Here is a 20,543-nt window from a genome sequence, read left to right on the forward strand (position 1 = left end):
GACAGAATAGTCCATCTTATATTATACTGTCAAATAATGATACGCTAGCAATATCTACAACTTTTATAACTCATGCGTTGCAATGCTTTACAGAGATTTTGCTTTCTCTGGTAGACTTTTAGCCTATGGGCCACAGGAAGTAAAAATTTGTCTCAGCTGTTGTTATAGCCAACCAGTTGGTCAAGAACTTTTAAATTGGTTACAAGTAGAGGTGCACTGATACATCAGTCCCATATCAGATTGGTACCGATACAAGGAAAATTGACAGTATCTGCAAATGGCTTTTTTTGGCTCATGTGGCCAATAATGTTGCAGATATGCCCTGTGTATGTGCAGCTGCAGCATGCAGGCTGCCAGGTGCACAGCTGGGTCTGACTGGTAAGTCTGTTGTGGGAGAAGAGGCATGGGGGGCAGATTGAGGCCTCTGCAGTGAGGGAGGGAGTGAAGCTAGGGCTAGGGCAGGTGTTGTACAGGTGGGGTGGAGTGCAGGACAGAGCCATGAGTGGCTCATTTGGGGTGGGGTGGCAGCTCCTGCCGCTGTACACACCCCAGGAGGGCATGGGGGGCATGTGCCCCCGGATTTGTGTGCAGGGTGAGGGCAGGCTGCCTCTGCAGGCTGGAACCAGGGAGACGCTTGGCTTCCAGGGTACGTGCAGCAGCGGAAGCTGCCCCCCCGTGTTCACCAGGCGAGCCATTTGTGGCTCCATTTTGCTGTCCCCCTAATTATGCAGTGCCTGCCCCACTCCCTCCCTTAGTACTGGGGGTCTTGATCTGCCCCCTGCTACACCCCTTCCCTCCCCCCCCGCCTCTGCCCCCCAACAGACTTACTAGCCAGACAGTGCTCTCCAAGCTGCCCAGCTGCATATCGGCAATCGGATCGGTATCGGCCGATATGGCTCATTAAACATCGGTATCGGTCCAAAAAATCTCTGTTGGTGCACCCCTAATTAAAACTACTCTGGCAATTAGCTGATGGCAATAAACAAGCATATTCAGTATTTCACAGAAAGTCTTTTGCAAAAAATAGTCTGTAAATGTCTAAATGCTCTTTTTTTTTAAAGTTATAGTTCCAAATGCTATGATGTACTACATTAAATCTGTTATATGAACTTTTTGTAATCTATTACTTAAAAATAATTATTTTCAAAATGTGTCAATTCAAAGAGCTTCAAGTTTTAAATGCATTGATTTTTAATTTCTGTCCTTTTAGGTGTACTTTTACACATAATTGCAGACACGCTTGGAAGTGTTGGTGTAATTATATCTGCGCTATTGATGCAGAATTATGGTCTAATGATAGCAGATCCTATCTGTTCGATGCTTATAGCTCTGCTTATAGGCATCAGGTAAGTGATTGATCCCAGTAAAACATTCAGTGGCATTTTTCAATACTAGTTATGATAGTTTTAATTGCAAGTCAAAACGGAGTATCTCAAAAAATAGTGGTAATTCCTGGCAATGTTATCTTTGTCTAAAAATAAACAGTTGCCTTTTTCTGTCTCTTCTTTCTATTACATGCTCCTATCTGTAATATTTTATTGCTCTAGTCATCTTGGGCACTTATGCACATGCCTGACACCTGCTATGTGTCTAATTAGCACGCTCCAGCAGCCTTGGTGTCATGTGTATTCAGCATCCCCACGATTCAAAATGGCTGGGGGGGGTGCTTTAACTAAAGCTCGTTGAATGAAATTTAGTTAAAGTGTCCCTGCCACCATTTTGAAGTGTGTGGGACTGAATGCACAAGATGCTGTGGGCACTTTAATTAGAGTGGCCCCAAAGAGCTGGTCTAATTGAAGCACCACCCTCACCCCAGAGCATGTGTAAAGATGTGTCATCTTTGTTAGCAATCTGCATATTTTAGCATTGTTGGATTAGTGCTACAAACACCCCTCAGTTTTTCATCTTGTAGACCTATTTTTGCCTTGTGTGCAGTCTGTTTCTGCTTATGTAAACTGATGTTCTGTACTACTAAATAGAGCAGAATGGCCTCAGTGGAGTGGAGATGAGCAATCTGGCACTAGATGTAGGTTAGCCCTATCCTAATTAAGGCTGCTATGCTCTTCAGAGGATATTGCTTGAACTTTTATATTTGTCTTGAGAATTTCTGGGTTGTTTTAAAATATAAGAGCGAGGGTTACTTAATAAAGCATTATTTCTCCCATGATTACATTTTACCAAGATCATTGCAAATTGAATGTTCTGTTTTCATAACCTGTTTATCCATTTTACCTTATTTGTTCAGAGATGCCAGAGTTGAGAAGCACTTTTCCAGTAACCATTTGGTAGGGGGCAGAGTATCACAACTTCTGATGTACACTAAAACTAAACATATCATTTTCCTGTTAAAAAATAGTAAGGTGAACATTTGTTTGTGACTGCATTATGTTTTACCATATATAGGAATGTGGCAGCATTTAGAGGGTAGCCTTTGGTGTGACTCTACATACTTATCTTGTCAAACAAGTATGGTTTCAGCACTGAATGTTCAGGAATATCTAAGTAAATCAAGTTCAGTTAGTTAATTTTTATAAAGTAGAGGTGCACCGATATATCGGTCACATGGTGGATCAGTACCAATAGAAGGAAAATTAATATTATCAGCAATTGGCTTTTTTTGGCTGGAGTAGCTAATAATGTCACCAGTAAATGCCACGTGCATGTGCACAGCCGCAGCATGCACGCAGCCAGGAATGCAGCCAGGCAACTCAGAGAGCAGCCTCCTGGGAGCAGGACAGAGCCGTGGGTGGCTTGTCTAGGGAGTGCTGGGGTGGGGGGGGCACCCCCTGCCACTGCACCCAACCCTACTGGGGGAGGCATGAGGGTCATGTGCCCCTCTGGATTTGTGCGCTGCGCAAGGACAGGCAGCTTGCTGTGGACTCAGGGCTAGGAGTGATGCCAGCCTTTTCCCGGCAGGGGGGCTGGGCTGGGGCTGTGCTTGGGGCGGCAGGGGTGGGGTAGGCAGCAGTGCTGGGAGCGGTGTCTATGGGGTGGGCTATAGCTGCCCCAAAATTCCCCATAGCTATCCCTCCCAGCACTGCTGCCACTTGTCCCCACTCACCCTAAGCGCAGCCCTGGCCTGGTCTGGGAAGAGACTGGCACAGCTCCTGGTCCCGAGCCCATAGTGGGCAGCCTGCTCTTGTACTGTGCACAAATCCAGGGGGGTACATGCCCCTCATGGCTCCCCCAGGGATGTGCACAGCAGTGGGGAGCTGCCCCTGCTCCCCACCCTGACACTCCTCGGATGAGCTGCCGGTGGATCTGTCCCACTCCTGTGGTTGCATTCACTGCCCTGGCTGGGCAGTGCCTGCCCCTGCCCCACTCCCTCCCTCTCCATGGGGGCCTTGATCTTGCCCCCCCGCACCCCTTCCCTCTTTCCCCACCCTTTCCATCCCCCCCCCCCCCCCCCCGACTTACCAGCAGGAGGCTGCTTTCCACACTGCCTATCTGTATTCCTGTAAATCAGCTATTGGATCAGTATTGGCTGATATGGCTGGCCAGTAATCGGCCATCAGTATCAGCCAAGAAAATCTTTATTGGTGCACCCCTATTATAAATAATTTTTAACTTCATATATTTATATGCAATGCAAGATATAAGTGTAGAAACATACTTAATATTTTACCATTTTTAAACTCTAAAATAGCCCATATTTTAAGCAGTTGTATAAATGAAAAACCTTATAAATAAAAGTAAATCTAAGAACAATAGTTGGAAAAAGAAACTGCTGCTAAGTTAGCTTCGTGGAGTGCTGTTTACTGTAGACTAGAATTTTGCACTTCTTTTAGGGCCCAGTTCTACAGAGATTCCTGCACATATGTGAAAATGCTTTCTGAGTGGAGGTAGGAGAAAGGGCCAAACAAATGGCATCCTCCATAGAGGCTGGAAGAAGGTTGCATCTTCCCTAGCCTGTTACATTTAGATAGAGTTTTCCTGGATTTTGAGGCACTTGGGACTTGAGGACTAGTTTGTGATAATGTGGACCTGAAATGCTAGATTTAGAGCATTTAGAGCTGAAAAATGAAGAAGACATCTAAGGTGCAAACTTCTTCATCCCTAATGTACCTCTTCTGTGATCTAAGAGGCTACTTTTGTATGGGTGAGATTAGTTTAAATATGCCCATTCAAAACTAGGTTTCTCAGTTTGAGATGGCCAGCTTATGCAGTCATTTGGAGTCTTTTCCCCATTTGGGGGAAAGCTATACTTCATCCTGTTTCAGGTAGACTACAGAAAAATCATTTTATGGTGCTGTCACCTGCTAGAGAACTGGTTGGGAGTTGAACAGTGAGCTGTAGATCAGCACTGTATCCCATTGCTCATCTTCCTAAGACCTCCAGCCTTACTCTCAAAAAACAAATATATAAAATTGTTAAAATCATTTTCCATGTTGTAATTAGCTGGTACGACCTGAGCTCTGTTCATATATTTGCACTGGAAATGATGGTATTACAAATACTATGTGAAGTAGAACAGGGGATCTTACTACCTTAACTATTACTATATTTACTTGAGTACAAGATGAGGTTCCCCCCCAGTCAACATGGAAGAAAAAAACCCTCATCTTACATTCATATACAAAGAAATCACATAAAATGCATTGCCTGTCTTTGAACTGCTGCTAAAAGCTGCATGTCCTCAGTAATGGAAACCAACTATCAAGTTGATTAAATGTAGTCAACACCCAGCATAACTATACAGTACATGGCCCATATGGGAACATACCACAAGGAAAGGTTAGGGCAACCTATCGGAATAAGGCATATGATAGTGTTCCCCATTGAGCGCAGTCCCCCTCAGTGCAGACTCTGTTACAAGTCACAGTGAGCCACTACACTGCATATATTTTGACTTCCTCTTTATTCCCACAGCTGAGATGCACCTTTCTGTCCCTTTTCCAAAATTCCTGTTTCTTCACTAGCCTTAAATGTCTGGCAGACGTCAGCAAATGTGGCCCCTAGTACTTTACCCAGAATCCCTGTCCACCCCTCTCTTAACCTGTTGCATATTAGTGTCACCCCACCCTCCATGAGGTAAAACCCGACCAGATTGCCTTATGACTCATCAACATACAGGCACTCCTCACTTAACGACCGAGTTCCGTTCCTGCGACTAGGTCGTTAAGCGAATTGGTCGATAAGCGAGGAGCCACCCCTTGATACTGCGTGCCTTGGCTTGAGACGCCGCGCTGTCGTTTCCACAATACGTTTCGTACAATACCGACTGCTCGGAGAGCTGGTCGTAAGTCCACGCAGTCGTTAAACAGGTAGGTCGTTAAGTGAGGAGTACCTGTATACATTTTTGGAGGATCCCAGGACTCATGACAAGAACACCTGGTTCCAGTCAGGGGGTGGGGGTGCTAATTAGCACATATGGAGCCTTTGTGGTGGGTACTGGAGTACACACACATACAGAGCAGTGCTGAGCTACAGGGTCATTATGGCTTGAAATGCTGCTGATTGGTGGGGACCAGCCCAATGAACTACATGATAAGTCATGAGCCTTTTGGCTTTGAGCTAAGTGTGTGTTCATGGTGCTGTTATTGTAACAAGAATGAGAACGGCACAACTATAAAGGTATGGTTTGGACTGTTGAGTGAACCATATTGGTCACAAGACTGATCTGTAGAGGTATAGATTTTGTGTGTGAGTGTGTGTGTGTGTGTGTGTAAATCTGTTTTTGCAAAGAAAAAAAAGTTTGTACTTTTTCTAAGTAGATGCTGAAGTGCTACTGTGTGTTTATGGGAGTACCTGTGCAAAAACTTGCAGTGATTTCAGAAAAGATGAAATGCATCAATTCTGGGTGAACTTAGTCTACAGGTACTACTATATGCAAATTCCTACAGCTATGGGGGGTGGGAAAGGCTGAAGGGGAAAAAAGTTGGGGGTGGGACCTGAGGGCAAAGTAGTTACCTAACTCCCCCAGATTTCTTTTCTATGCTGTAGCAGTGGGAGGTTGACAAATTCAAGACAAACTTCCAATAATTAGTTCTATACCTGGAAAATTAAATCAATTTTATATATCTTCCATATATAGAATCTCATTATTGGGGAGGTCATCTTATAATCAAGGTCATTTTCTATTTGAGTAAATATGGTAATATTGTCATTGGATGTTACGGACAAAACAAAACTTGGAATTTAGGTTAGTCTGATATGTTTAGAATTTCTCTCTGTTCTTCCAGTGTGAGCACCATGCAAATGTTTGTTAGAGCAGAAAGATATATGAGACTACTTTAGTCTCTATGACTTATTCTGTGTCACTTTTGGTTCACTTTAGAGACTTAATTTGTCTTTCAGAGGTGACAGCCAGAGCCATTCCCAGGGGGTGTGCAGGGCCCAGGGCATATCAGCCTGTATGGGGGTCGGGGGGGAGGGAGGAGGGGAGCAGCCGGAACATGCACTGGGCAGTGGATAGGTGGGTAGTAGTAATATGCTGTGACACCAATTTTTATGTGGTCAAAGTATTTACTCAAGATGGATATTTAAAAAAGGGAAATGAGAAATGCCTTGTACTTGAAATCACAGATGAATTCTGTATATACAGGTGTTCGTGTAAGTTACCCATTATTGTTCTCATCCCCTGCTTTATTGGAATAAGCACTCGTATGCTGGTATGCCAGCAAAGCCTGATAAATTCTAAATTGTCCCTATGAACTGCCAGGTTTCTTCATTAGCTGATAGAAAATGTGTTTGAGATTTAATTTCAACAAAATCTCATGAAGGATTACTTTATTTTGTCACAGAAAATGAGTATTGAATTTTATATCAGTTAATTATTAAACAATTCAATATCAGCATTCTCCATGGACACACAGATTAGGTGTGTATTAAAAAAAACAGAACACTTTTCCTATAACAGGTATTAAATCTTAGTGTAATAAATTATATACATATAAGCATATAGTCAAACTAAACATGTATGTGTACAGTAGACCACTTTAAAGTGTACTGTTTGAGTCTGAGGCAACTGCTACAGTTTTTAATATTTATTTCCATGCTAAAAAAAGCACTGTTTTAGCTGCTTTATGAGAGTGAGCTCAAATCAAAATGTTTGCAGAGGAGAACCTGTTGCACAATCTAGATGTATCAGAAAAAAAGGTGTGAATCACTAATGCGTATAATTTGCCTATCTGGTGCCCTTTCACTGTGAAAGCAGTGCTTTCTATTTCCTTCCTTTAAGCAGGAACTTGGGCTGCCTGGTTGAGGTGAGAAGTTGAAAGAGCTGTAGCAGTAACATTTTGAGATGTATATTAGAAATAGAGTGTGGGTTTTTAAGTAATGGAATTTATTTAAAAAATGCTTTAAGTTTGCTTCTTAGCAGGGATATATTTAAGAGCAAAAGTGAAAAGTCAGATGTGAAAAAACAGAAATTCAGATCTTTTGATAAAGAAATATTACCACATAACAAATGATGGTCGTATTTAATATTTTTCTCCATTCTAGTGAATGTGCTTATTTTTTATATCCATATCCTAGTAGTGTATGAATAAAATACATACATACAGTTAAAATGAAGCTCCTAGGACAGGGCGGGCAATTATTTTCGGTGGAGGGCCGCTTACTGAGTTTTGGCAAGCCATTGAGGGCCACATGACAAGCAGCCAGGGGCAGATAACTATTAATTTTCTAAATTTTTTAGGGGCTCTGCAGGCCGGATAGAATGGCCTGGCAGGCCATATCTGGCCCGCGGACCGCATTTTGCCCACCCCGTCTTAGGAGATTGTTTTAGAAGTTTTATCCATTCCCTGACTTCTTGGTAGTCTTCTTTGTTGTTTCTTAAAGCCATATTTCTTGGTGTAGCTGTCTTCCTCCAAAGACTGCAGAGTAGACTTCGCACATACGGGTGTTGGATGTAGCTATGTTGGTCTAAGGACATAGGCAGACAAGGTTCTTTGGGTAGATGCCCAACTAAATCAGGGGTGGGCAAAATCCAGCCTGCAGGCTGAATCCAGCCCTCCAGGTATTTTCATCCAGCCCATGGGCACCCGCCAAAGAATTGTACCCCACCGAGCCCTTCTACCCACAAGGGTGGGAATGAGGCACCCACATATACACATACCCCTCAATATACCTGATTGCATCTCGCTCCCAGCAGGAGCTTCTGGGCAAGGCTGTTGCCACTGCTACTGCAGTCACCCCAGGGGGATCTGCTTGGCTTCCCTGGTGTCCCATTCACTCCAGGCAGCAGATAGGAAAGTGGTAGGGGTGGGATGGGAGGAGCTGCAGCTGGGTGGGGGCAGGGAGTGTGGGACTGGGGCTGGCACAGCACAAAGCCTGAGCCCAGGTGGGTGGCAGGAGTGCAGAGCTCAGCTGGGCAGAATGTGGGTGTGAGGGAAGGTGTGGGAGTATGTGGGGACCATCAGCACACTCCTCTACATGGTGTGCAGCCCCCACTGCTGACAACAGCAGGCTGGGGTGCTTTGGGTGCTTGTACCCTGTGCAAGTGCTGGCACCCAGCAGCACGCAGCTCTGGCCAGCATTGCACTTGGGGGCTAGGACTGCATCCTGCCCAGCCAACTCTATTGTGGGGGCTCTGCGTGGCATGCCTGCAGTTACCACACTCACACTGCACCATGGGAAACCCCGCACGTGAGCCAGCTGTGGTCCCCGCCTTCTGCCCCACAGGTCCCAGGCCTCAGCGGGAAAGCAGGGGGCGGGGCTCCCTCCACTCCCGGTGGAGTCCTGAGACCTGCGAGGCTGCAGCTTGGGGCTTCCCCCAGTGCAGTAGGTGTGTGGGAGCTGCAGGTGCACCACACACAGCCTGTGTGATGGAGGCAGGCCAGGCAGGTTGCGTTCCGTGCTCCCACATGCAAAAACCCGTCTTCTGGTATAGGGAGAGTCTCTCTCTAGAAGGGTGTTTGTGCTTGAAAGCTTACAAAGAACAATTTTTCCAACTATTTAGTTGGTCTAAAAAAAAGATATCACGGGTACCCAAAGGATCTTGTCTGCCTATGCAGTTGTGTTAGTAATGCAGACGGCTCTCGCTTTTTTAGCGTTTTAAATGATCCTCTGTTCCTCTTCCATTAATGTCCCACAATAGGAATGAAACTAAGGACTTTTCTTCCCTGCACACTATTATTACTCAGGTTTTGCCCTTAACTGGATTCCTGTCCACACCTCTGTTCAAGTGAGTTGTGCTTTTAATTTGCTTTGGCTGAACTCCTAGAGATTATAGGCTAGAGCTCAAAACCTGCCAGCTGCAAACCCAGTCATTTTTTGCTGCTAACAAGCACTCTGCAGCTTGAGTAGGGGTTATCTGTCCACCAGTGTTCCCTCTAAGCTGTGTGGCATGCGCAGCTGTATTCATGCCACACTGCTAGGTGTGCCTGCGTGGCTATGCACGCCGCACAGCTTAGGGGACGCTGCTGTCCACTTTCACTTGAGTTAAGTTAACAACTCAAAAGAGGTGTTAAATCAGACCTGGATAACTAACTCTTCAGTGAAGATATAGTTTAGAATTATTTTAAGATAGTCTTTATTGCCCAAAGAGTGCATTAGTTACCTCTGTAAAATCCTTATAGCAACATGGCACAGGTCATACTTCTTGTCATGATGCAGCTAGGTAAACTCAGTTGTCTCTCAGTGAAAACGGGAGTCATAGCTCCATTAGGATTGTTCATGAAGATTGCTAATGCACAAGCAGATCCCTGGCCAACATTATTTTCATCAAGCAACAGGTAATTTGTTCAGTGGAAATGTTGAGCTATGTGCCCTGCTTCACATTTACAGGGCAAGCTATCCAGTATGGGGTGGGGAAAACACCCTGGGAATTTGCTGTCATCCCTCCACCTTCTGCTTTGCTGCTAATATGAAGTGTTCTCTGAACTCACCAGTTTGTCAGGTGGGCTCCCCCTGGGTGAAATTGCTGCTCCCTGATCCTCCTGCAGAACAGAGGAGACCTCAGGGCTGGATCTCTTGGTGAAATCTAGTTCATGGTACTCCACACTGGGATATGTTTAGTTTGCATAATAAATAGGGGAGGGGTTTGTTAATCAGATGGCACTAACAGTTAAAAAGATACGTTCCTTGCAATGCAGGAAAGATAGGCACCAAAACTTTGCTGCTCATCTTGTTTAAAACTTGATTATTTAAGCTGTGTCTTGTAAATAATTACACAAGTTTGACACCCCTGATTTTAAAGGAAAACCACGATTTAATTTTTCTGTTATCTCTTGCAAGTTTTCCTTTCATCCAACTAAATAGAACATGTTTACACTGAAATAATTTGCTCTTAAATATATTTCAGGCACTTTTACAACTTTTTCTGGCCTTGAACATTCTACTATGTCTTCTACAACCATAATTTAATTGCTGAGCTTGTTTGCAGGTTGGATCAGGACCACATACTGGAGCCAGCACACAGGGGTAGTCCAACAGGGTGCCATATGCAACATATATCCCATGTCAGTGCCTTGTGCGACATGCAGAGTGAGCCTCAGAGCAGGGCTGGTACATACTGCACACAACACACAGGGCTGCACCAGCTGCACATGTTGGCTCTGCTGTGGCCTCACCTAGATCAGCCGTGGAGACAATACTCTGGGCCAGCATATGCCTCAGACTGACTCCCTATGCTGTGTGCAGCATCTGAGGTGCTAGGTTCAGCCCACACACCAGACTGGGTCTGGAAACCACCTGTGGTGCCCAGATTTGGTCTAAAATCAAGGGGCCAGATCCAGCCTGAGGATGTTTGACACCCCTAATTTTAAAGGAAAGTCAAAATTTAATTTTTCTGTTATCTCTTGGAAGTTTCCCTTTCATTCAACAAAATAGAATATATTTACACTGAAATAACTTGTTCTGAAATATATTGCAGGCACTTTTTTGAGATCTTTCTCTGGGCTTGAACATTCTACTATGGCTTCTACAAGCATAATTTAATTGTGATATCAGAACCTAAAAAATACTTCACCTGCTGTTAAAATTCAAGTAAAAAATTACCAAACTCCATATTTATAAGGCCAATATATTTTTGGTATGTAATTTTAAGCAGGTGGCCCTAAATTGTGCTTACAAATCTTGCCTTCATTAGCATTGAAAAAGAAGAATTGGAAGTAAATGTGTCCATAGTCAGCATGTTTGCAATACCCTTTGTTCTCAACTGCTATTTTAAAATTGCATTCATTGCTTTGCTAAATGCTGTGGCTTACCACTTAGATGATATTTTATTGCAATAGTACCTGGAGGCATCAAATAAGAATCAGGACCCTGCTGTGCTAGGTACACGCACTGAAAAATTAATCCTTTCTCCAAAGGCTGTATCCTCACTAGGACGTATGGAAGGCTTTGACTTATTTAACAAAAACAAAGTAATGGAGTAGGGTTAGAGTATTGTTGCAGCCATGGTGGTCCAGGAAATATACAAGAAACATGGTTTATTTTCAGGGATTATCATTTTTTAGCCCAACTGTATAGTTGGGAGAGGTGTTAGATATCCTTTTGGACCTGTCCTCAAGTTTAGGGAAGAAGCAGTTTCACCCTAAGCTAAATACCAGAGAAAACAATGGCTTTTATTTAATTCTGTGCGTAAAGGAAAACAGTCATTTAAAACATTGGAGGGGGCCTGAAAACCAGAAGCAAAGATTATCAGAAGTAGCTTCAAAGCAAGAGAAGTGCAATTGACTTAGATAACTTAGTTATGTAGAAGAACACAACTATTCCAAGGGAAAAGAATCCTTATTACCTGTGGAGTACAGAGAAGTTTGCAGAGATACCAGTTAGACAATGGTTTTATGACTCATTACAATCTATGTTTAGTCTTCACTAGGATTTTATCTCTTGCTAGCTTAATGCATTTTTCCCCAAATGGAGATGAAAAAGCATCAGTAGCCTGAAGTCAGCCCTCAGTGGTCAGCCAGGAAATACAGTAGCTACAAGGTGAATTATTCTGATTGCATAGAAAGCAACCTGGGGTTTGCAATGTTTGGGGTCAGTGTGCTTGTTTCAGTTATGGGTAGGAGCAAGGATCTGTGATCAGATGGTTTGCTCCTGTTAGTACTTAGGGTCAACTCTGACACAGCTTCAAAATGGGGAAGTTTGGACTTTATCCGGCCTTTGAAGCCACCCAGTTTTTCACTACAAAGACTAAACCTGGCCCACAAAAGGTATTCAGTATGACTGATAGTAAGAGCACTGTATGTTAAAGGGGACAAATGCAAGCTTTTGCTGTTTCCAATGTAACTTGCTTAATTGTAACCCTTGGTTTTATAAGTAATATTTGTGTTACTCCATTAGTTATCAGCCCTTTGTTTAAAATGTTAAAAATAAAGAATTACAAGAAACATGTTTGTACAGTTGCAAGTTTGCTTTTCAAATTTAAAGGTAGCCACAGGGCAGAAATCATTTTGAAATTTGAATTTAGAGCTGAAGTCCAAAGGTTATGAAGAAGGGGTGCAGCTGGTTTCTGCATCTCAGCAAGAATTGCTGAGATGCAGAATCTATCACAAACATTTTTACTATTAAATTGCTGACATCTTTGAATTTAACTTCCTGTCTGTGGTATAACTCCAGTGAGTATACAGAATTTTCGCCCGTGTGTTACTTTATTCTTGCGGTCCAAGTCGCTACCCTGAAAAATCCTGCTTTTTTCCAACAATGACATAGCTGCATTGGCACGAGCAATAACACAAACATTGAATGTAAACTGAATCCTGGCATTTCATGAAACTGCAAATGACTACATCAGTATCTGATGTGATGATAGAATTGTAGCTTGCAATTGAATCTGTAGAATTTTTGGCTTATTTGAGTTTTTGATAAAACCTTAGGTCTTAGCTAAAAGCTCTGGCTTTGATCTCATAAATGCAGTCTTGTATGGGTTTTATTTGTTTTCTCTTTTAACACCTTTGACTTCCTCTGTATAACTGGGTATATGAAAGCATAGTGTGCTTTATGACTGCATGTTGTATCTGAGCTAGCTACTCGTATGTGGGCATGACGTTGGTTTTGCAGGCAGCAGATTTGGACCTTGTCTCTTGCTGTGGTTAGTGCCTCTGTCTAGTAATTTGACATGGTAGATTGAGCCTTCCTTATTTCCAGACATCAGGGTCACTATAAAGACTGTATCTTCTGGCGTGCCACACATCCCCAAATAACACATCTTGTTTTAGGAAGATACAGTGGGGAAGAAAGTTCTTCTGGAGTGATGGTTGAGAGACAGAGTCTTCTCTCAAGTATTGTTCACGCTCTCCTTGCAGCTAAAGCTTTAACCCCGTCATGGCTGCTACCAAATTCTGTGAACAATTCAACAGCTCCCATGACAGGGTTAAGGTTTTAGCTGTAAAGAAAGAGTGAGTGGTGAGTGGCATCCACTTCTTCTGCGTGCTAATCACAGCTAGCCCCTGGCAGCCATTACAGCAGCCTCATGCTTCCATTCTGGCATGGAAATCACTGCCTTCATTTAAAATGCACAACCCCAATTTGGGAGGGCTAATTTTATGGAGGAAAGGTGCCTGTAGCATTTGAGTAAATGTGGTAGTACCTTTTATGTGGGTGTGTCTATACATGTTATTAATACAAAGCAATAAACTCTGGTGCTTATTGCACTGAAGTTTATTGCTCCTGGACATGCCATTTGAATATGTGCCCAGGACTGCAGCATGTTGAGCCATGTCAGATCAGTGCTGGCTGGCCTGAGGCCTGGGGGTCAGCCTGCCAGCCTGGGGCTCCTCTGACCCAGCTCAACTTGTTACGGTGGGGGCTGGCTGCAGCATAGAGGTGCTCCAGTGTGGAGCTAGCCAACAGACAGCCCCCACACTGAAGCACCTTCGTGTCCTAGTCAGCCAGGGCAGCATCTACACCTGCGCTGCTGTGGAGTAAAAAAATCTGGAGCAAGATAATTCTTCCATTTACAAGTACTATCCTGTTGCGGAGTTAATTATTTTATTCCTGCCTAATAGCACTGCACGTATAGACATGAGATGTTTTCTGAAGAGCTAATTTGGCAACTCCACAACATCTCATGTAGGTGCACCCTGTTAGTTGCAAAGGTTAAAGTCTGCTTAAGCAAGAAAAGGCAGCCCCTCCAGGATGTTTTCCATAATATTTTTATACTGTTTGCTTTCCTTCTCAGCCTATTGCAAGTAAGAGTTAATAATAGCAAAAGGAAGGGCCAGGACGCGAGCTGTCTCATAAGACAAAGCCCAAGAGTTTGTGCTATCATGACTAATCAAAAAAATGTGAAAAGCAATCAAAATATTAACAGTGGTTGGCCCAACTCTCCATCTTTTTTATCCTATTAGTATTAGCTATTCTCTTTCCTGATGAGTATGGTTCCAGGAATATTTGTAGTCACATAAGTATGTTGTCAATGCATTTTCAATATCTTCTAGTGATTTGAGCTGCATTTGTTTGCAAAATAAGTTCCCTTTTTTATTGAAGTGACAAAAGTATTCTATTCTGAAAGGTTAAATTTTTAGTATGTTGTGTAAAGCATTGGAAAATCTGGAGAGGGGGTATAGTATGACAGACCACTTTGGATTCTTGTAGCTTTTACTGGCAATTTTGGAAAAACATTAAAGCTTGATCTTTCATGAAAGAGAGGCTGTTCCTTTCTTCTGCTAAGATGCCTTTCACAAAGAGCCTGGGCAGTATGGACACAACTTGGGTCTGCTGACCCCTTGACAGTGTAGTTTTTCTCTGTCCATTGCAATGTGATTCCCATTTGAATGTTTTCTGGGCTAAGTTTGTAACCTGAGTGACCAAGTTAAGTGACCCACAGAGCAAAGCATCATCTTGGTTACAGAACATATTTAAAGTTCTAGCTATGTTTCGGGTTCAAACAGCACAATAACCAGATTTCCTGACCTACTTGCAGTTGGATTCTTTGCATGTTCCTAAGCTAATGAAAAAAGTCTGACTGAAAAAGCAGCAGGCAAATGTGTGTACATGTATGGCAGGATGTGTGATTTAGGGCATAACATTCCCCTGATCCCAACTGTGCAGCTGGTGGACCAGCGAACCCAAGCTGGTGACAAACCCCGATGCGCCCCACCACTATGTCAGGACCCTGACAGGCGGCGGCGGACCCCTGACCATCGATCGACCCCCGGAGGCATAGAGACTCTCAGAGGCCGGAACCCTGGCTGACGAGAGCCGCTTCCCGGTGGAGGACCCCGGAGCCTGAGGATGCCCCCCGGATGATGGCGGAGCGCCCCAAGCGACAGTGGACCCCTCCGGATCCTCACGGCAGCCCGGTGACGATGACGGGCCCCGAACGACGACGACTCCCAGACCCCGGCGGTCCCGAGGACGCCCCCCCCAAGGGTCTCCCCATGCTGGTGGAGGAGCCCCGGATCCCCCCACAGACGACCCAGGGGAAGGAGTAGACATGACAGCGCTCACATTCCTCCCCTTCCGGACAAGTTGTTCTGCCCGACCTGCCACCCGCCAAGACAGTACAGGTCACACGGCAATATGAACAAGCACCTATGGCGCTTCCACCAGCTGCGCCTAGCCTTCTACTGCTCCCTCTGCGGCACCGAATACGAGGCCACAAAGCTCCTCAAAAACCACCAGAAGGTATGCCAAGGCCACGGAGCCAAGAGGAGACCCGGCACGTTGGTAAGATCCGCCGCCCCGGCCCAGCGCACCCAGGCCGCGGTGCGAAGACCCGCCAGACTGGCCACCCCACCGGACCAGACCTCCGGGGACCACCCGACGGAGAGACCTGCCCCGATGATGCCACCGTGCAGGCCTCCACCCAGGGACCCCCAACCAGACACGATGCCCCGACCAGACAGCCCTCCTCTGGGGCCACCCGAGGCCCCTGACCTGCCGAGGATTCTGGAGCCGCCGGGAGGAACCAAGCCGCCAGGGGCCCTCTGGCCCCCGAACGTGCCGGGATCTCCCGGTGTGGAGCCCTCCCCACAGCAGAGAATGCCCACCCTGTGGCAGACCCTCTGGCTGGAGGAGCTCTACCGGGCCACCACCTTCAAGGCTTTTGAGGCCTCAATGGCCCGGCTCACAGAGGAGCTCTCGGTGGCCGCCCGGCCCGGCCAACCCCGAGGAAACAACAGTAGACCGGCAACACAACAGGACCACAGGCCGCAGCTGCAGAAGTGACCCAGGCGCCAGCGCTACGACCCGGTGGCAGCCTCCCGGATCCAGAAGTTGTACCGGGCCAGCCGTCCCAAGGTGGTGAGAGAGATCCTGGAGGGACCCTTGGCCTTCTGCCAGGTCCCCCGGGAGGCTCTTTTAAATTATTTCAGCAGGGTCTTCAACCCCCCAGCAGAAGCCTCCGCCCCACGCCCTGTGACCGTCAGAGCGCTGACCCCCATGCCTCCGGCGGAGGGGTTCGAGGAAGCCTTCACGCCGCAGGAAGTGGAAGCCCGCCTGAAGAGGACCAGGGACACCGCCCCCGGCAGGGACAGGATCAGGTCTCCTTAAAAAACGTGACCTGGGCTGCCTCATTCTTTCTGTTCTCTTCAACAGGTACAGAGAGTTCTGGCACACGCCCGCCGCCTGGAAGGGGGCCATGACGGTCCTCATCCTCAAGAAGGGAGACCCAACCGACCTGGGCAACTGGAGACCCATCGCCCTATGCTCCACCGTTGCCAAACTCTACGCCAGCTGCCTGGCGGGCCGCATCACTGACTGGGCGGTGACCGGCGGAGCCGTCAGCCGGAGCCAGAAGGGGTTCATGTTGACGCGGGGCTGCTACGAACACAATTTCACCCTCCAGATGGCCCTGGACAACACCCAGAGGACCAAGAAGCAATGCGCAGTGGCGTGGCTGGACATTTCCAGTGCCTTCGGTTCTGTGCCCCACTGCCACATCTTCGGCACCCTCCGCAAGCTAGGCCTGCCGGACGGCGTCATCGACCTGGTGCGCGAGCTCTACCGCGGCTGCACCACGACCGTCCGCACCACTGACAGGAAGACCACGGAGATCCCCATCCGGTTGGGAGTGAGGCAGGGATGCCCCCTCAGCCCCGTCATATTCAATCTGGCCATGGAACCGCTCCGTCAAGCTGTGGCAGGCGGCCCCGGCGGGCTCAACCTCTACGGCCAGAAGTTGAGCGTCCTGGCCTACGCCAACGACCTCGTGCTCCTCGCCCCTGACGCCACCCAGCTGCAGCAAATGCTGGATGTGACGTCCGAGGCGGCCAGGTGGATGGGCCTGTGTTTCAACGTCACCAAGTGCGCCTCCCTGCACATCAACAGGAAGCAGAACAGCTGCGTCCTGGACTCCACCCTCACGATCCAGGGCCAGGCGATGCGGCACCTGCGCGACGGTGAGGCCTACTGCCACCTGGGGACGCCCACCGGCCACCGGGCCGGGCAGACGCTGGAGGAGACCATCAACGGGATCGTGTAGGACGCCCACAAGCTGGACTCATCCCTGCTGGCCCCCTGGCAGAAGATGGACACGGTGAACACTTTCCTCATCCCCCACGTCGCGTTCGTCCTGAGAGGCTCTGCGGTCCCCAAGACCCCCCTCAAGAAGGCGGACACCGAGATCCGGCGGCTGCTCAAGAAGTGGCTGCACCTGCCACTGAGGGCCAGCAACAAGGTCCTGCACATCCCCTACCGGCAGGGGGGTGCCAATGTGCCCCGCATGGGAGACCTTGGTGACATCGCGGTGGTCACCCACGCCTTCCACCTCCTGACCTGCCCGGACGCGACGGTAAGTATCATCGCTGCCAGCGCCCTGGAGGAGACCACCCGCAAGAGGATCGGCAGGCAACCCACCAGACGTGACCTGGCCACCTTCCTCAGCAGCTCGCTGGAGGGCGAGTTCAGCCAAGACGGCGGGGACTTTGCCTCGCTGTGGAGCCAAGCCCACAATGCCACGCGTCACCTCAGGAAGCGCATCGGCTGCGCCTGGACCTGGACCGAGGAGCGCCGGGAGCTGGGAGTCTCTTTGCAACCAGCCCCGCACGCTGACCCCGTGACCGTGACGCCCCGCACGAGGACCTTCCTGGAGAGGTTCATGAAGGACGCCGTCTGCAACAAGTACGCTGGCGACCTGAGGGCCAGACCCGACCAGGGCAAGGTCTTCGACGTCACCTCGAAGTGGGACGCCAGCAACCACTTCATGCCCAGCGGGAGCTTCACGCACTTCGCAGACTGGCGCTTCCTCCACCGCACCTGCCTCAACTGCCTGCCTCTCAACGGGGCCGTCCACTTCAGCCACCGGGACAAGAGGTGCCAACAGTGCGGCTACGCGGCCGAGACCCTCCCCCACATGCTGTGCAGCTGCAAGCCGCACGCCAGGGCCTGGCAGCTCCGCCACAACGCTGTCCAGGACCGGCTGGTCAGGGCCATCCCGGCCGCAGCAGGGCAGGTCTCCGTCAACCGCACCGTCCCGGGCTGCAAGAGCCAGACGCGCCCCGACATCGTGATCACCGACGTGGAGGCCAAGAAGATCGTCGTTGTGGACATCACCATCCCGTTCGAGAACTGGCGCCAAGCCTTCACCGACACCCGGGCTCGCAAGCGGGAGAAGTACGCCCCGTTGGCCAGCACCCTGAGGGGCTGCGGCTATGACGTGACGGTCGACGCGCTCATCGTGGGAAAGCTCGGAGCCTGGGACCCCAGCAATGAGAGCGTCCTGCGTGCCTGCTGCGTCTCCCGCCACTATGGCAAGCTGATGCGCTGCCTCATGGTGTCCGACACCATCTGGTGGTCCTGCAACATCTACATTGAGCACATCATGGGCCACTGCCAGTACACGGACCCCACCAGAAGAACAGCCGCTGGACCGGACCCAGAGGGGACCGCCTGAACCACCCGTTCTGCACCAGTCGGACCTTCGCTTCAAGAGGATTCTTCAGCAGCAGACGACCCTGCTCCACCCGAAGAGGACCCCCGCGATGAGACTGTATATGTACTGAGACACTTTTTCTTCGGACCACTTCTTCCACCATTGCGGACCATTGTAACGGGTTTGTGTGTTTCTATCCTCTTTTTCTCTCAGCGTCGTGAACCCCCTGCCCCCAGGCTTAGTTGGCTAACTTTGTATCGCCTGTAACCTAGTTGCGTTCCCCACCTCACCCCCACCTTCTATTGTTAGTCCCTTGCCCGGGCACTCTGTATTTCCCTATTGGCTTTGTCAGGGTTTTTTTTTTTGATTTATAATCCTAAACATCTACTAATAAAAGTCAATCTGTTTGAAAAGGGGTGGGGAAGTCATCTTCTAGGCAATGACAGGTCTGTTAGTCTGACTACATTATTTATGGAAGGTCTTAGAGCAGATATTGAAGGAAAGAACAATCAGTGGTATGGAAATAAACACAAAATGGCAGAAAATGCCACAAAGTTTTTATGTAAGGAAGATCACGTCATGCCAATCTAGTATCTTTTATGATAGGATAACCCTTTACATAAGAGCAATGCAGTGGATCTAATCTGTCTAGATTTAAGCAAAGCTGTGCCTTGTAAGAATGTATTTCCTAACCTGGAGGAGGTAGGGATCAGTGCTCTAATTGTAAGGTAGATAAGCAGTTGGCTAAGGGGGGGAAATGGTTTGTGCTGAAAGGTATGTTGTTAGATTGCAGAGCAGTTACTAGTGGTGTGCGTCAGGAATTGATCCTCTTTCCAGTCTTCATTTGGAGATGGTTTGCTTTCCTTTGAACTACTGGATCATAGACACAGTTAAGGGTAGAGGGATTTGTTTGGGAGATGCTGCCAGTCCTGCTACTTAGAAACTTCTCAGTCCTCTAGTTTAGAGGGTCTTGTTCTTCTGCTCCCATTTGCTAGATTTATGGTCAGGTAGGAATTTTTCCTCTGGGTGAGACTGGCAAGGAGGTTTTGCCTTCCCCTGTAGTATAAGGAAACATTTTTTTCCTGGGATCACCTGAACACCCAAACTTGTCTTTGCCTTTGCAGTAACAAGACACTGACAGTTCCCATATCTGCTCTGTTTTTTATTTGCGGCATGCTGAAGTATATTTTTCGTCTTGTAATGCATTTTGTGTTTGGGGTGGGGTGAGGAGGTAAAGTGGACAATATTTAGGACTCTGGATAACAGGTTGCCTGTGCGTGAAGGGGACTTAATTGGATGGCCCAGGAGACCTCTTCTTGTCTTCTTTTCCTATGTTTTAACTTGTAGATTGATATCCAGTTAGTAATGGTATTTAGTAGCAGTTTGTGACATGAGTAATATGGAAGTACATTCACAAGAAAAAGCTTCTTTCTGCACTTCTGTAAGCTTGTAAGATACTTCAGTTTAAGTTTACCTTAGACTAACAGAAATCAGAGATGGAAATGATCATGAGGTCATTGTCCACAGCCTGTGCCAATCCAGAATTGCTCTCCACAGTGCATTCCCTAGTACTTCATGTGGCTTCCTCAATGCCCTTTGAAAAACTGACTTCACTCTGAGATCCCCCTACCCCCAATTCATTCTACATTTTCTTTTGATTAGTTTTGTTCTGTTACTTCCCTGCTATTTGGTCAAGATCAAACAAAACTGGAATAAATGTAATGTTATGGTATTTAACATCAGAATCTGGTTTATGGTTTCTGACCTCATCATTCCTGCTGTCAGAGGTCATATCAGGTGATTTTTAAAATGCTGGCTTGTTGGAAATGTATGTACA

At 47.3% G+C, this 20,543-nt stretch overlaps 1 protein-coding gene across 2 annotated transcripts in view; it reads left to right on the plus strand.

The window, feature by feature from the left end:
* SLC30A7 (solute carrier family 30 member 7) overlaps window positions 1–20,543 on the plus strand; it is a 53,913-nt gene that overhangs the window by 23,883 nt on the left and 9,487 nt on the right. For both annotated transcript variants that reach the window (XM_006273723.4, XM_019479097.2), the window contains exon 8: window positions 1,211–1,346. In XM_006273723.4, coding sequence (XP_006273785.1) covers window positions 1,211–1,346 — 136 coding nt within the window. The remainder of the gene's footprint in view (window positions 1–1,210; window positions 1,347–20,543) is intronic.

The sequence above is a fragment of the Alligator mississippiensis genome, chromosome 5 (assembly GCF_030867095.1).
Source record: "Alligator mississippiensis isolate rAllMis1 chromosome 5, rAllMis1, whole genome shotgun sequence".
NCBI classification, from domain to species: domain Eukaryota; kingdom Metazoa; phylum Chordata; order Crocodylia; family Alligatoridae; genus Alligator; species Alligator mississippiensis.